Source organism: Pezoporus wallicus, unplaced genomic scaffold (assembly GCF_028554395.1).
Source record: "Pezoporus wallicus isolate ANWC-B61680 ecotype Strahan unplaced genomic scaffold, APGP_CSIRO_Pwel_v1 contig_7545, whole genome shotgun sequence".
NCBI classification, from domain to species: Eukaryota; Metazoa; Chordata; class Aves; order Psittaciformes; family Psittacidae; genus Pezoporus; species Pezoporus wallicus.
In genome coordinates, this window is record NW_026642398.1 from 5,706,906 (window position 1) to 5,723,856 (window position 16,951).

The window sequence follows — 16,951 nt, forward strand, 5'->3', positions numbered from 1 at the left end:
TTTTAGTAAGCACTTCCAAACTAAACAGTAATGGCTGGATTAAAAATCACTAGCTGTGCACATGACAACCCAAACGCAAAACAAAAAGATGTTCTTAATGTGTATATATATATATATATATATATATATATATACACACACACGTCATTTTCAGAACAATCAGGAGCAATATTTCCAGCTGACCTGATACATATTACAAAGAAAAACTTTTTGTCTTCTGGAAGTTCATGAAATACAGTCTTTCCTTCCAGATCATCCTACTGAATATTACAGCAGAAGAGTAACAGACACATTTGCAGGACAATACCTTTACTTGTTATTTCACAGCTGTTTTGCAGATGTAGACTTCCTCCAAAACACTATCAAATGTATATTTTGGGGCTTTGACAAGGTGAAAAACTTCATTTCTGTTTTTGCCTTACATCTTAACAGCAGATTAAGCTTATGTGAGAGAGAAACAGTAATGGAAAATTGGACATCTGCACTACAACCCAAATGATGAATTTCTGTTCTGGCCAACACACTGGAATGTTAATTAATTTCACTTATAGAAACACCTAAATTATAATAGAACAGAAAGACCTAATAATCTGATAATTTTTATATAATTAGTGTAAAACTGATCATATCTTCCTTCATCTGCTATAAAAGGTCCAATGGGAAGGTCTAGGATGAGACAATTGTGAGATGATATGTACTTAGGAAGAAAATTTCAAGACAATTACTCTAGGTATAACACATATCTAAAATCAATTTCAGACTCAGGAAATCCCGGATCAGACGGAATTCTCCTGTCTTAAGCACATTATGTGTGTCTGATGTATTTAAAGGCATTTTCTAACACACGTAAAAAGGACGATATTCATTGCGAATGAATGACAGGAGAAATTGGAATGAAATGAGTAATCCATGCCTCATCTAAAGACAAAATGCAAAGGATGAGGAACATTAAGCAATTAAAAATTAACAAGGGACAAATTAAGCTGTTAAGCATTCTCCTTGTTTTGTAGTTTTAGCCATGATATGAAAGTAACACCTGTGTCTCCCATCACATTTTAAACAAGCATAATCGCCTTTTGTCTCACACATTAGAGTAACAAAAGGACAAAAAGAACAGCAAAAAAAGTTGGGGCAAAACTTGTTTTCTAGACTCTATAACTCTTGGAGGCCCATATCATGTCAGCTATAGGTTACATGGTTGTAGAGAAGTTAAGTTTGAATCCAGAAGTCAAAAAAAACATCATACTGTACTTCTTTCAAGATTCAACATTCATGTATTTTAACAATAGGAGAAACTAGAGAACAGCTGTTACCCAAAATCTCAGAGCTAAGTATTAGTACTGGGCTAAAATTTGTATCTCTAAAATAGGAAAATAAATAAAAATAACTAAAAGTATCAAGATAACATTAAACCCCAAATTTAATCCCTGTACATGAAATGTGTAACCTGGTCTCAATTCTAACTAGATTCAGGTTTCCATGTACCAGGGGAACATCATGTTGAGCAGCAAATTCTAGGCTGAAGAACAACTCACTGGAGTGACTGCACAAGGATATCACTCCTCCAGCTCCGTAATCAAAGGTGATACTTCTTACTACTAGTCCCTATTATTAGTAGAGACTTGGACAGGATAAGTGACCAAAATATATCCATAATGCAAATTAAAACATATATATATATATATATATAAATACATAAGATATATATTTTTTTATAAGTTTTTCTCTCTCTTAAAGGAAGCAGAAACAGAATTCCTAAATCCCATTTAGTATAAAATATGCAGTCTTACTGCACAAACCAGTGTCCACTAGTGTGCATACCATGACAACTTATAATACAAAATCTCTGCCAAAAGCTTGAGCACAAACTGTCTCCTTTCCACATCTCTATGATAAACCTGTTTCACTGAGTGACTTTTACTACAGCTAGCTGGTTCAAATATGTATGAACTAACTCACAAATTCAATTAACTCACTGCTTCCTAAAAGGAATTAAGCAGAATCAATTCACTGCTTCCTAAAGAGGCCTTTATCCTTGGCAGGAAATACAATGCAAAAAGGTCCAAGTAAGTTCTTTGTAAGTTACAAAGACCAAGTAAGGTCTTTGTAAATTCTTCTACCCTAAGTGATGGACTCAATACTGATACCTTAACTCAGTATAACAGTACATCTTGTTAAGTAACTGAAAGTCATTACAGAATCCGTTTTCTTAGTGGGAATTGATCTTTTTTTTCTGCATGGTGTATTTAAATAACCAAACTCTGAAGTGTTTCGGATCATGAAGACGAACTGAAACTGGCCAACTTACCCTTAAAAGTCCAAGCTGGAAACTGCAGCAGTTCAGAACTGATTCATAGCTTGATTACTTTGAAGACCTTGACCAGGCATTAAGGAAGCTCTCCTAACTTAAAGAAGACCACCACAGCAAGCTGGGAGCCAAGTTGTTTTCAAGTATTTTGATTCGCTCTAAGGTCTCTAATTTAAACTGCACAGTGCTAAAGCTTGCCCATCTGAAAATATTCCCCATATTGGAAAATGTACCCAATACCTGCTACTGTTGATCTTACACCTAGAAGTGGTACATCCCTCCTCTGTTCCAAAAAAAAAAAGCTAGACATAGTGAATACATCCCAGGTCGACGTAAGACACAGACTCACTGACACTAACATGAATGATCTACCAAGAATGCTCAGGGTTGTGCTGTAGGAGGGTTGATGTTGATTGATAGAAACAAGAGCAGGGCTGTTAAAGCAAAGGCTCTTTGGCAGCATGACCTGGTATACAGGACTGTGAGGCACAGCCATGGGGATCCATCAAAGAAGTAGGTTTGTCAGCCCTAAGCAGGTTGTTGACAGAAAGGCAGCCTGCTCCAGGGAAGCCAACTAAACAGAAGGAAAGAAGATGAAAAGAGGACAGAAGTGCAATCAAGTCTGGGTGATGGCCAACAGCGAGAAAGCTTCCATCAGAGCTGGCTGGACTTGGCCCAGGTATTCACAATCTCAGGACTTTTGCCATTTCTGCCTCTAGTTTTCTATTCTGTAATTTATCATCATCTGAAGCACTAGTTACATTACCTTCATGAATGCTTCTATTAAGGTCATGTACATTACAGAAGGACCTTCTAATACCAGACAGATCGTTTGCAAAACTTTGTATACCATTTCAATGCCATGATGTCTATTTCCAAATTGTTGTTTCAATGCAAGGACTGAACAGTAAGCAAAGAGCTAATCCCCACCTCTCCTCCAATTTATCATTCACACCTGTGATTCACACCTTTCACATATAGACTATAAACACAAATTCACTGGCAATTTTCTAACTTTAGATTAATACTAATTCCTAGCAATATCAAGGAAGGGAAAGATAAATGGAGACATACCACATCCTTGTGAATTTGGGACTGCTTGCCCAGGAGATGATATTCTTCGAAACCCGCTTCGACATCCCAGCTGCACACTTGGAGATAGATCAAACTCTTCATCCCGCAGAAAACCAACAAAAGAATCTGCTAGGAACTGCTTGGACTCCAAATACAGCAGGAAATCACCATCCTTAATCTCTTTTATAAATGCTCCAATGAGATTTTCTCCAACAATTGCATTTTCTAAAGGGAGGGTGGGGAAATACAACAAAATATCACAAGAGATTTACAATATGGGAACAGAACATAGAAATTGATAAACTTTCAGTTAAAGCCATAGGCAGATATAGAAACACAAGTATGATTGATAGCAAACAGCAGACAAGTTTGAATCTCTACAGTACCCATCAAATTAAAATCCTAATCTCAGAATATGTAGAGGTGTTAAAGAGACAGGGGGAGAAAGCACACCCCAAAAATAAAGCATCAGTAAACAAAACTTCTGAGTAACAAAAATTCAGCAGATGAAAACCAGGATTATCTGACATTCAGATTTAATTTATTCCTGGTTAGGTTTGTGGTTTGTTTTTTTTGGGGGGGTGAATGGATATAATTTGTTTCTTTTTCAGCATTTTGTTGTTTTTGAAGGCCACCATCTGTAGCAATATAACAATCACCTTTCATCACACTACTGATATTCAACATATCCACCTATTGAACAGGCACACTCTTCACAATTGCTGAAACCGGTGTTTAAACCTGGAAAGCAGTGAGCACCTTTCCTACTCTCTATATTCTTAGCTGCCCAAACAGCTTCCCTTTTGATGACTTGTGCAAGCAGTTTTCAGTGCCAGATCAATAGCAAATTTCCCAGTTTGGCTGGACCAGAAGTACAAGAACAGTGTTCGCAGCAGATCTTGTTTGCTGTCTCGTTCTGTTTGTCCCTGCAGGGTTTATGACACTAAGTGAAATGTTGATGTGGTTTATTGGTCCAAATTTGCAAGACAAGGGCCTAAGCCTTTAAATACTGAAAACATCGGTGCCCTCTGTTCCTGAATGTTGGTCCATAGCTGACTGCTGTCATGGAGATCTTGTTTCCACCCTTGCAAAGGAGGGACACAAGACTGTTCGTTTATGGGCTAAAGTGAATGGTCCTCACATTAAACCTGACAGCTGTGTCCTTGTATTCCCAATGCTCTGTTTCCTGCAGTTTTGAGCACCCTATCCTTCCACTGCACTGACACAACCTATAATCAACAAAACAGCACTTTGTTTTGGTCAAACCCAGGCAAAAATGATAAACTCACAAGGAACTAATTGGAGATCACCACATAATCAACAACACTTTGCATATGTTTTGCCAGAAATTGTCTCATAACTGAAAGCAGGAATAAGCAGATTAGCCTTTTATTCAAGCAAATATCCTTCTGAATTGTGTAGTGACTAACTGTAGAAGAATTAAAAATAACCTTGGAATGACAGCCGAGGGAATTCACATGTAGAAAAGAAGCAAAGCAGGAAGAATCCAGTTAGGTCTGTTGAATGTCCTTTAATCTAAAACATTTTGCTATGTTGAGAAGTTCTTAACACTATCACTAAATGTGACCCTGCTATGACCACACTATATATCCATGCATATACAATACCCTTTGCATTTAGAGTATATAGACAAGTGTTTAACTGTAGCATATGTGCTCATGCATTGCAAGTTGACAGGTACATCCTGGAATGTCTCAGCAGAGATGGATGTTCAGTGACGGACATGCCAGCCACAGACTCACCAGTAACATCTGACACAAGCTGCCTTGATTCAGCCCTTCTAGCATGGGCCACGCTTCACTGTTGACGTGGGACCTAGCTTCTGGTCCAAGATGAGCTTCCTAGAACTTTCAGCAAGCTCTAAAGCCCACCAGATATAATAGGGCTTCCCTGGGTTTGCTCCTGTTTTGATTAACAGTTCTGGAAATTCAAGCTACTACACATCTCATACATTGTTAGATTTACTGGAAGCTCTTACTGAGCATTTCTCCAGGGCCTAGTATACCTTTAGGAACTTAGACTTCTTAGGGGAAAATACATTTTTTCACACACAGAAATATCCTGCAAATTGTTGCATCTTATGTTACCTTGTGGGCAGAAATCTGATGTAAGATTTTCTTCTGTTGAATGAAACGCTAATTTCAACAGGTAAGGGATCATCCTGTTACTTGGAGTTTATATGGGCCAAATGAGAAAGTGAGAGAAAAGTGAAAGAAAAAGAAAAGTAAACTTTTCTTTTTTAATTTCTTTTTAGGAAAACGCAGAGAACAAAGACACAGCTCGAAATAGCAGTTGTATAGTGCAGGGACTGATTTCCTCTTGTCTCACTAATGGGGACTGTTCACTGTATGCTCATCCACTTCAGGCTCATTTTTATAATCCATACTGGTTATGTGTGTTGAACAGAAAAGAGAGAAATTGCTGCAAGTGTTCCTCAATATTTTAGAGGTCTAAGCTACAGAGCCAAATGGTATAAGATCCTACATGAAGGGCTTTGCACACTGCACAGCCTCAGAATTCAGTACATGAAAATATATGCAAGAGAAAGAAGTAATGAAGCATTCACAAGTGATTTAGATTTGAGGCTCTCCACTGGGAACATACACACACTGTGCTTCTGTTTAGCAATTTTTTCTCGGTTATTTCATAGGAGAAAGGAAAAAAGGAAGCCTTCTTATTTGCCCATATAGAAGCTAGAAGAATAAAGCTGTTTTAGTAATGTAGATTTTCAGATCAGAGAGCAAATTTGCTCACTGTGTATAAACACACCAGAGAACACCTCAAACAGAAAGATCCAAAGCTGCCTTCAAAGGTAAGGGAAGTTGGTGGTGCCAAGGGTATACAGAGAGCAGGTTTGGCTCAGCCTCTTCTGAAACCACGCAGTCATTCCCTGAAAAGCAATTTTAGTACTACAGGGAAATTGTAACATGGAGTGGGTCAAAAATGTAATGCCCTCAAAGTGGAATGCTTTCAAAACTAAAGTTCCACATAAAACCAAGCACACTCCTGCAAACTGCTTGAATATTCACTTATATGAACATTCACTTGAATTTCTCTTATAATCTGGAACAACTGAATGGATGTAAATGCAAACATACTGTAAAGCCAGAAACACACCACCACTACAGCCACGGTCTGCATCCTGAAGGCTTTTGAATTCAGTTCTGATCAGGCAAAAACTGCTGTAGGGCACACGTCTCCATGTCCTAGAGTTAGAGAGAACATCACGTACAGGCAGTGCTATTGATATTTAGAGCTGGGAACAGCATTGCAAAGAATTAAGGCTGGAGAAAAGGCGGCACAGAGGGCATATAAAATTGGGATGTGTCTTTTACACCTTATTTTAAAGGGAATCATTGACTACTTTGAAAGAGTTTCCTTTCACTATTCCTAACTCTCTTGGAAACCACAGCAAAGATCTGCTAGTCAGTGGTCTCTGAATAATTCCACTAGGATGTCTGAGGTAAGGGTCATTCTTTGGTGTCAAAAGTAATGTAATAAACAGAAAAAGGGAAGATAGAAAATAAGAGAAAATACTTGGAACGAATTAGTTATATTTTTGGCAATGTGTGAATTGTGCCTCTCTGACAATAATGAACACAATCTTTTCCATCACTGAGGACCTGCCCAATGGAAATTAACATCTGGTAAAGATCAGCTCATGCCCGATAAAGTAATTTTCAATCTCGGTCAAAGAAGCTGCGAGAGGCGGCCCTTTGTGAAAAAAACATTCAATTATAGCTCCTTTCTTTTCCAAGAATAATATATCAACACCAAAAGCTCAAAGACAACTCCAGTGTTATAAACTGTTTCAATGGGCACTTATAATACCTTATCAGTGCCCTCTAAGAGCAGATACAGGGAAGCAAGACAACTAAAAGCAAAGAAGGCTTAATTCACAGAAATACCAGGGGGAAAACTCTTACCAATATCATGTAAATCGGGAAGAGAAGCTGCTGGGATGTTTTCCAGCTGAGTCCTCCATGTGACATTCACCCCCAGGCGGTCCATGCCCAGGCATTCAACATAGACAGTGGAATCATCACAGACAGAAATTGAGCCCGTGTTTCCAAACGCATTTACCTTGAGTTCAAAATTAAACCATGGTTAGTCAACCTGAGGACCTTTCCCTGTTTGTGTGCACTGTGCTATGCTCAAAAGGAACATTTTCACGAGGGCCTGTAAAAACAGAACTAGGAAAGGATCATTTCAGCAGGTCATTTACTCACAAAAAGAATATTTAAAATGTTCTCTTCCTTCAGAACATGTTTTTAATAAATATTGGACTGATGTGATATGATTTCTATGGCTACAATTTAGCTGATCTGCCAGTGGGGGTTCAGTGAGACTAAAGATCCTATATTCCCAGTCATCCATATGAGAATGCTGCCAATCTGGACAGATTTCATGGCATATTCAGCTCTTCAAACCAAAACAAAAAACCCACCAACAACAGAGAACAAGGAATTGAAATTACCTGGAGGTGACATAAACCACGAGCTTTCAACTCATCTAAAATGAATATCTGGAATGCCTGGAGTAATCCAGAGTAGTCAGAACTACAGGTCTTCTCAGGAGGCAGTAGTAGTTGAAAGTGTGCTTGAACTTGGACTGTCTGGAATAACTGGAGCTCTAAAAATCAAGTAGAAAAAGGGTATTTAGTAGCCTCATTAATGTAGAAACTGGCTTTCAAAGTCACTTTGGGAAAAGACAACATTGATTTGGCATTTTGATTTTCCAGGTGAAAGCAGTAGCTGTTGGTAGTAAATAATAAGCAGCAAGGGACATGCTTGATAAATACATCTACGTTGTGCATTAGGGAAAAAGCCAAGTGATATCATTATATAATAATGAAGAGATATTTTACACCACAGCACTCCCAGAAGGATAAGGAACAATCTGAATTGTTAATGGATTGTTTAGAAGCTTTAGCAGATAGGAATTTCCAGGGAACTAGATAAAAGGTAATGTTATGGGTAGAAAAGATACAGGAAGACAGGAATTATTGATCTGTCAACATCCACTTCTCTTAGACACGCCCATGAAAAGACTTCTATTTTAAAAGTGACTAAATGGTTAAAACAATTAATACCGATTCAAATGGGCTTTCAGGAACCTAGCTTGCCAAATTAACTGCGAATCAAGTTTTAGGAGAGAATAAATCTGATTGAATACTTATGGTGTTCACATGGACATCTACAAGGCCCTTCCAATTTTATAATAGCAAACAGAAGTGATGAAAATCACACAAATTGATGAGAAATCCATGAGCAAATCAGTCACAAAGTATGAATCTTTTTGGACAGCTTTTAGCCATTAAAAAAGCTGCAGATTCTTGTCTCCATTGGAGTTACATGGATCCCAGGCTTCACAGAGGGTTTCTTATCTCTGGTTCAGCATAGAGGTCATGCTGTCATGCCACCTCCAAATGGAGTTGGCTCTTGTCCTACCAACCTGGACAAGTAGCAGAGCTCTCCCTCATTCACCTCTCCTACAGACCCTCACTGCATCACATACAAGTGTCACTGCTAGAGCATAATTCTCCACCCTCACCCCAAAAGGAGTGAGGGGTGGAGAGCTTCCAAGGAGAATGGTGAGAAGCACCAGGTGACACAAAAGCCTGCCTCGTCCTGCACAGCACAAAGACCTCTCTCTTTTTAGTTTATCGGAGAGCACTTAAGAGCTGACTTAACCACAATATTGAAATGTACACATAAATAACAGGAAATGAGATTTTTAAGAGCACGGGTAATTATTCAGTGGAACAAACTACCAAGTTTGTAGTGAATTCTCCATAATTGTGAATACAATTGCTTTTCTCGAAGGAGATGATCCTGCCCCTCTGCACTCGTGAGGCTTCACTTGGAGTATTGTGTGCAGTTCTGGGGTCCTCAACATAAAAAGGACATGGAACTGGTGGAACAAGTCCAGAGGAGGCCACAAGGATGATCAGGGGACTGGAGCACCTCCTGTATGAAGACACGCTGAGAAAGTTGGGGCTGCTCAGCCTGGAGAAGAGAAGGCTGCATGGAGACCTCATAGCAGCCTTCCTGTATCTGAAGGGGGCCTATGGGGATGCTGGGGAGGGACTCTTCATTAGGGACTGTAGTGATAGGACAAGGGGTAATGGGTTAAAACTTCAACAGGGGAAGTTTAGACTGGTTATAAGGAGGAAGAGCTATTTACTGTGAGGGTGGTGAGGCACTGGAATGGGTTGCCCAAGGAAGCTGTGAATGCTCCATCCCTAGCAGTGTTCAAGGCCAGGTTGGACAGAGCCTTGGGTGATATGGTTTAGTGTGAGGTGTCCCTGCCCATGGCAGGGGGGTTGGAACTGGAAGATCTTAAGGTCCTCTCCAACCATAACTATTCTATGATTCCATGATTCTTTCTGATGTTGGGAATTTTTTCTTTCTCCTTAAAGCCATGCACTGTCGCAAACACAAATTACTGAGGGAAGTCCTTAGCTTGCATTAAACAGCACCTTGTATCAGATTGTCACACACTCCCCTCTGTCCTTACAGTTATTCAATTGCTATCAGGCAAAACCAAAAGCTACTTCATAACATGTCACAGAAACGTAGCAAACATGATGACAGACAAAAGTCTCGGTCTGAAATACAGAGTTTATAAATGTTTACATTTGGAATAGAAGACCTGGGGTACAATTGGAAATATGTCAATATAGGGATTTCCAGAATGGGTTTAACCCATCTTGGAAATTAAGAGTAGATGCAAATTTGGCCTCAAGATCTACCTTTCTCAAAAGCTCAGCATTGCTACACATTGCCATTTTGATCAGAATGTATCTATGTATCTCTATGTGAAATAATTGAAAAGGCCAACATTAATACCCAATTACTTGAGCTCTGAATGGACACAGATTTAAAGTGCCATTTTTTTCCTTGAAAATTCCACAGGTCAGCCAACCAACACAACAATAATACTAAAGAACTGACCGCTGCAAAAAGATGCAGAAGTAACAGTGACTTGATTATGCAAATAAACAGTCAAGTTCTGCCAAAATCAAACATCTGGCGCTCATCTGTTCTTCCTAAGGACTAAGTGGTTCCTTCGGAATCACTTCATGGTGCCAGCATCTTTTAACTAACAACGATTAATCATGGAACAGTTAGGGTTGGAAAGGACCTGAAGATCATCTAGTTCCAACCCTCAAATCCCCATATAGATTGAATAACTATTTATAGCTATACTATAACAGAAAAGTGGGACTGTTTCTAGCATAGGAGCCAGCTAAGATAAGGAGGTGGCAGAAGACACGACTAATCCACCTTAATTTAACAACTCCCATACAACCCTTGTGTCCTATTACAGTCATTCACACATTAGCTTCACGATGAAAGCAGATTTTTGTACATGTATTCACACTGCTCTGCCCCATTCCCAACCCACAGCAGTTCAGACATACTCTGGCAGGCCTGGTAGAGCGGGGCAGTCGAGACCCATTGACGCTGTTGCACATCACACTGAAAGGACATGTTAGAAGAGGCACTGTGGAAGCCCTGGCGACACACCAGCCAGCACTGCTGAATGTTTGGAGCTTCAGAAATGTTTTCACAAAATAGAGCTCCGTTAAGTATGGATGAGGCATCGAATGGCAGAGCACACTGTGGACCTTTAGGCACATGAGAAGGGGGATACGTTAGTGGCATGCTAACATCAACAAAGAAAACCTAGACAGCACCCTGTGCATTCCCACTCATCTCAACTTGGATCTGGTTTGATGTCAGCATGGTTCAGTTTACTAAAGCTGATAAAAAGACACATATTGACTTGATGAACAATGCACTGGGACCAGAAAGCTACGTGCACGGTTTCTCAGAGCAGATAAGTTTAAAACAGTCATGAATACATTTAAGCAGGAAATGAGGAGGTTTCTAACCATCAGCAGAGCAGACCTTTACAAAAGATATCCAGTGGGAATAGGCAGGGTAAAAAAGTAATAAAAATAATAATCTCAATTCCCTTTAAAGTGAAGTCTGAAAACTTTAAAATCAGGAGCTTATGACTACAGTGTCCTCAACAGGATGCTTCTGATGACCCAGCAGGTCCTTAACAGTAATATACAGCTTTGGAGTTAGAGCACAAAGTTTACCCTATCAACTTTACCTACATCAATACAGTCATTTCAACCCTGCCAGCCCACTGTAGCAGACTAGTACAGCGTGCTAATGATAATTAATTTCTATTAATCAGTACAAATCAATTGCTTCACTCAATATAAGCCAAGTCCCTTCCCGATTACTGAATATATCTAGCAATATTTAAACACTTCTGAGTTTTAGAGCTATAAAACATAGGAAGAAAAGCTTCCTCACTCAGAAATAAATATAAAGAAAATAATGTTCTTATGACATCCAATTCACTTGCATGGTGCATATATAAATCATTTCCCAAATAGCAATGCTCAAATCAATCTCAACCTCCTTAGTCCATGGAGGAAGGCAAACATTGCTGATAGTTCAGTTCTGAGCAGCCTCCCTCTCCCTCTTCTCACCTAGATATGAAGATTAATTCTTTAATTTAGCAGCCATTTCAGTTAAAGCTTAAAAAATTGCAGGATGACTCTGGGATCCAGTGAGCACAGTACATCTTTGTTCACCCACCCTGAGTATTTTGATGCCAAAATAAAAGGCTTTCATATTTGTCTCACTGAATTGCCAAATGCTTTTTTTTTCCCCCCCAAGTCTGTTTTATAGCATCTTTTCTGCAGTAACTCTATAAATGGGGCCTCCTACTCACTCACTGACTTGTATCCAGTCTCTTTTTTCAGTAAAGGTGGAAACCTGGCATCCTTGAGTACAACTTTTAATAAACCCCCAGAGATTTTGGGACCAAAATATATCACCGCAAGAGATGGTATTGCTTATCCTGACCAATGTAAACTGCATGCACCACTATGCGTAAATTACGCAATACATCTCTTTATACAAAGTATGTAAAAATTAACCTGTAGTCCCTTTATTGCTGTAACACATTTCTATATCCAGCAAGTCATATCCAGTCTCAGCTGCTGCCACCTTTTACTATCTGTTCCAATGAGAGATGGTGTGTGAACTAGAGAAATAACCAGCTCCTAAAACATAAGTAATGGACTATTTCCTGGTGTGGGTCACACGTATCAGTTCACAATCAAAAACATGCTCATTTATCCATCTACAGATGTTATCTCTTGCTATTGTTATCAAGCCTGCACCATTTTGTCATTCTATTTCTGTTACAATTTCTCTGTCCTGTAGGAGTGAATCAGAACCTAGTTGAATATTGACCCCTCTTTCATTTCCATAACAAAATTACTGTGTCCAAGACCTTCTCTGGAAGCCTTTCTCTCCTCCATCTCTACCCAGACCTGTGGAAGTGGGCATGAGGTTGGCAGATGCATGTGAGGACTGCTAGGGTATTTGGCATCATCTGTCTGATGCATGAAAACTGGAAAAAGTCAGATTCTACCTGATGGAAGTGATTAAGCTAATAAAAACATAATTGCATGCACTGGACACTGTGAAGTTATTACTTGTTGTTTACAGCTGTCTGTTCTGATGTTGGAAGAGAAGTTTATCATATTTTCTCCACCACAAAAGCTATTTTGCTGATAGACAAGATCTCAAAGATAGTGACAATAGTACTCCTTTCCCTTTTCCCAATCAGCTGTTCATAGTTCCCAGAACTAGAAGTATACAGTTGGAGAGACTGAGGGGAAAAATAACTTTTGCTTCTTTATTTTTACACAATAACTAAGTTGTTTAGCATGAAAAAAGATCCAGTGCTATTTCAAAATCCAGGAAAATCATTAGTCATTAATGAAATGATTAAAGATCATTTCAATGGCATTTCTATGCAGAAAATAACAGTTTTCAGTAAAGCCAGGTTTCCTCTATGTTTTCAAAGCAGTTCTCTCTCTCAGCTCAGTCTTTCAAAAAGAAAGGTCATTAATCATCCAGTCACTATTTCCTCTAGGAAAAGTACAGCATTATAGGATCCCCCAGAATATCAGATGTGCACCCAAAATGTAAAAACATCTTAAAGGCATATCTCGGGGTACACCTACACCCTCCTTGGAACACATTCCATAAATTCCCTTGGAATGTAGGGGGAAACCTAGAAGATAAGCTTTCATGGAGATAAGGAGGTATCAAGGACTTATATACAACCAGTTGTGACTTTTCTCTGCCCTACTTGAAACGCTTCCGATTTTCTTTGTTCACCTTCAGAGTCTATGGGAACATCAATCTGTGCTGCTGAGTGCCGGGTGTCACACTGAGTTCTTCCAGCTGGTCCAGGCAAAATAAGAATCACCCAGCCCATGTCCTACAGACACACTAGACCACAACCTGGAAGAAGGATGGCAGCAGCACTGTACTTGTTAGACTGATCAGCTCTGCTTCTCTGAAGAGACAGAAACCTGTATGAGACCACTATGCTCACAGGACTACACCATCCTCATTCTGCAGCTCATCTCTCCAGAGCTCAGTTGGACCACGGAGCAAATACAACCCTGGGGTCTCCTGGCTTCCAGTAAAATCCTTTCTATATATCCCCCTTGGTACAAAGAAGATTATATTAGTGGTGGCTTCCAAGTTGGCTGAGGAGCCATCTAATTGATTAAAATGCCTTACAGCCAGCTCGGCTGCCACAGTCAGGTATTTGGTTGGTGAGCCTGTGTCGCTCTTTGTATAGCAGAATCACAAAAGGAAACCAAAGCAATCTCTTTTCAGTTTTGTTTTGCTAAATCTATCAACAGCTCTCATAAAAAAAAACACCCAAATAACCAACAAACAAGGCAAAAGAAGTACGGAAATAGTAATGTCCTGCAGACAATAGTTGAAGGTTTTCTTTTCACATCTCTAGTTTCCACTAATCATTCAATTTGGAGCATAGCCTTGTAGAAAGTTGAATTTGTTTTGCTTCACTTCAGTGATGGGAAGATGCATAAAAGCCATTGCAAAATAAATTCAACTAAATGTCTCCCATTTGGACATCTCACTGGAAATCATGACTGAATTCCAGTGCTTCACAGCTCTGGTCATGCAGGAAATATGCTGTGAATACGTAGTATTTTGGCACATCCTTTTCACAACTCTGGTCACAAGCCAAGAGCACGAATGGCAGAACCATACATTTTTCAGATGTTAGTCAGCTGAATGGCTTTTAATCCCAGAGCCAGCTCAGGCTAGTACAGGTTCAAGTTTGCAGCAAGCTGTTCAGATTGACTTTTAGCTAAGTTTTATAGCTTCTCCCTGACAAAGCACTTGAAGAAAACTGGACATCATGCCCAGGTAGGTCTGAAATCTGCTATAACTTCAGATATAAGTTATATCCAAAGTTAGATCAGATATATAAAGAGAAGACACAAAAAGACAAGCATACTGGTTGAACAAGAGTCTCTATAAAGATCTGAACTAAGACTAAGATTATAAACTAAATAAGACTAAATACTACTAAATACTGGAAAAAAGGAAAGGATCTGGTCAAGTCCCAGACCTGCTCAGAAGCAATGTGCCTCAAACAGGAACTCACTTGCACAATCAGGTCTTCCTCTGCTTACTCGTGTGCCTGGCGCTTCTTCTCCGTTGTCAAAGACACACCAACAGCTCTCTTGATCCTGGCTGCACTGCATGGATGAGAATGCCCCGTTGTCCCCTTCACACTGTGGGATGTAGCCTTTGCCAGCTTTTCGTAAACCAGCTTTAGACCTCAGCATAGTACAGAAACTAGGACCTTTGAAGAGAGAAGTTTATTGCAAGGTACAGAACAGAAGACAACAAACTGTGTTAGAGACTTTAACAGCAGTGGGTTCAGCCTGCTTTATTAGAACGAAGAAAAATGAATTATCACAAAACCATCAATTATTTCACTCATTATAGAAACAAGGAATTTTACTTCCACTAGAAAACACATTTTTATTAAAGAGCAAGTTATATGGGTTTGCATCAATAAAAGGTGAAAAACTACTGATATTTACTTCACATTCACATCATTTTTTATCATAAATTGGATAATGTATCACTTAGATGCTGATATTTAAAATTAAAAAAAAACAAATCTTTTTAGTAGGAGGCTTTGATCAAGTTCATTTTAAATGCAATAATGTGAACATTTACATTATGAGCAGCCAAAAAATCCCTTTAAAACTGGAAAAAATACCCAGCCACAAACCAGCAATATTTATGGTCTCCCACAAACAAAACAGGGACATGAGCGTGCAGAACCACCTCTGACAAGAAGATCCAAAAAGTTCAGTCCAAACTTGAGACAAAGTTGGTTCTTATTGATTTTGTTCATTTGCAATTGTCAGAATAGGCTTTTAAATTTGTGTAACAAACCATTACACAACCAATTCCGCGGAGAACATGCTGTTACTTATCCCTGTTGCATGTCCTCATGGACTTCTGTGATCAACCCATATATAAGAAGAAAGCAGACCTGCTGGGTCATATGAAAGTCATTATCTAACTCACTAGCCTCTCCTGAATAACTATTTACTGATATAGATGCTCTGGGAGAAGGTTTGCCTGAAGCCAGCAGACAACTCTCCCATATTTTCTCTGGGAGATGGCTTCAGAAAATCACTACAGAACTGAAGAAACAAGCCCAGGAGCACTGCAGGCTCTTGGGCTGACTGTACTGTTCAGAAGAGCAGGGCCAATAGGGCACCTCAATTCCTGAAGGAATCCTTCAAGCTTTTGGACCAACCATCTTCTGTAAGACCTCAAAACTTCACTGTCCTTATCTGAAGACAATAAAAAGGTATTATAGATGTAATTGCATTCCATGGAGCAGTTGTGGACCATGCAAAATGGTCTCACTGACTGCACATGGCCCAGTTCCCACAGCTCAGGATTCACTGCCTCAGAAAACTCATCCACAAGCCCAAAGAATTTTCCATGGTGGTAAGAAATGGAAGGTAAAAAAATTGCCTAGAAGCCTGTCCATCACTTTGTTTTACTGGTTTATTTCTGATGGTAATAAAGGCAAACTATTTTGAGATACCCTTTCCATGCTGATGTGCTCACATGTACGCTATCACTGAGGAATTAAACTGTAAGCCCTCTGTGTTTCACAGGCATCATTCTGAAATGTACATATGCTGCAAAGCATTAGGCATTGCCACTAGTGTCACCGGCTGTGGGTAAAGCATTACTCACACTCTGGATTGCCGTCCAAATCTTTGCTGCCACGCTGAAATACTTCTCCTGACACAGGATCTACACACCAAATATCTGTGCTGGATCTCTGTAGCACAGCGTATTCTCCTGTCTACAAAGAATCAATTCCGTGTCATTGCAGAACAATGTATATTAATACAGACATGCCAAAATGCCTAGCCCAAAGGTTGGTTAAAATATTTGATTCTATTTTTCCATCAGTACAACATGTTGAAATGAAACACAAAATATTAAAATACAGACCAGGTCCTGAGAGAAGCAGTATACAGTCTGAAAGCCCATTGAGATGAAGTCCTTGCTTTGGTATAATCTTGCTTTGAAATGTCTGTTCCCTGCCCATCTCAGGGCTCTCTCCTGCTCACTG

General features: G+C 39.4%; 1 protein-coding gene across 1 annotated transcript in view; it reads right to left on the reverse strand.

Annotated features, from left to right (window-relative positions):
* The window catches only part of TG (thyroglobulin), a 149,973-nt gene that overhangs the window by 111,673 nt on the left and 21,349 nt on the right, over window positions 1-16,951 (reverse strand). The window contains exons 15-20 of the mRNA XM_057429808.1: window positions 16,567-16,678; window positions 14,939-15,139; window positions 10,830-11,036; window positions 7,881-8,035; window positions 7,330-7,486; window positions 3,383-3,607 (exon numbers count right to left, since the gene is read on the reverse strand). Of these exons, the coding sequence (XP_057285791.1) occupies window positions 3,383-3,607; window positions 7,330-7,486; window positions 7,881-8,035; window positions 10,830-11,036; window positions 14,939-15,139; window positions 16,567-16,678 (1,057 nt within the window). The remainder of the gene's footprint in view (window positions 1-3,382; window positions 3,608-7,329; window positions 7,487-7,880; window positions 8,036-10,829; window positions 11,037-14,938; window positions 15,140-16,566; window positions 16,679-16,951) is intronic.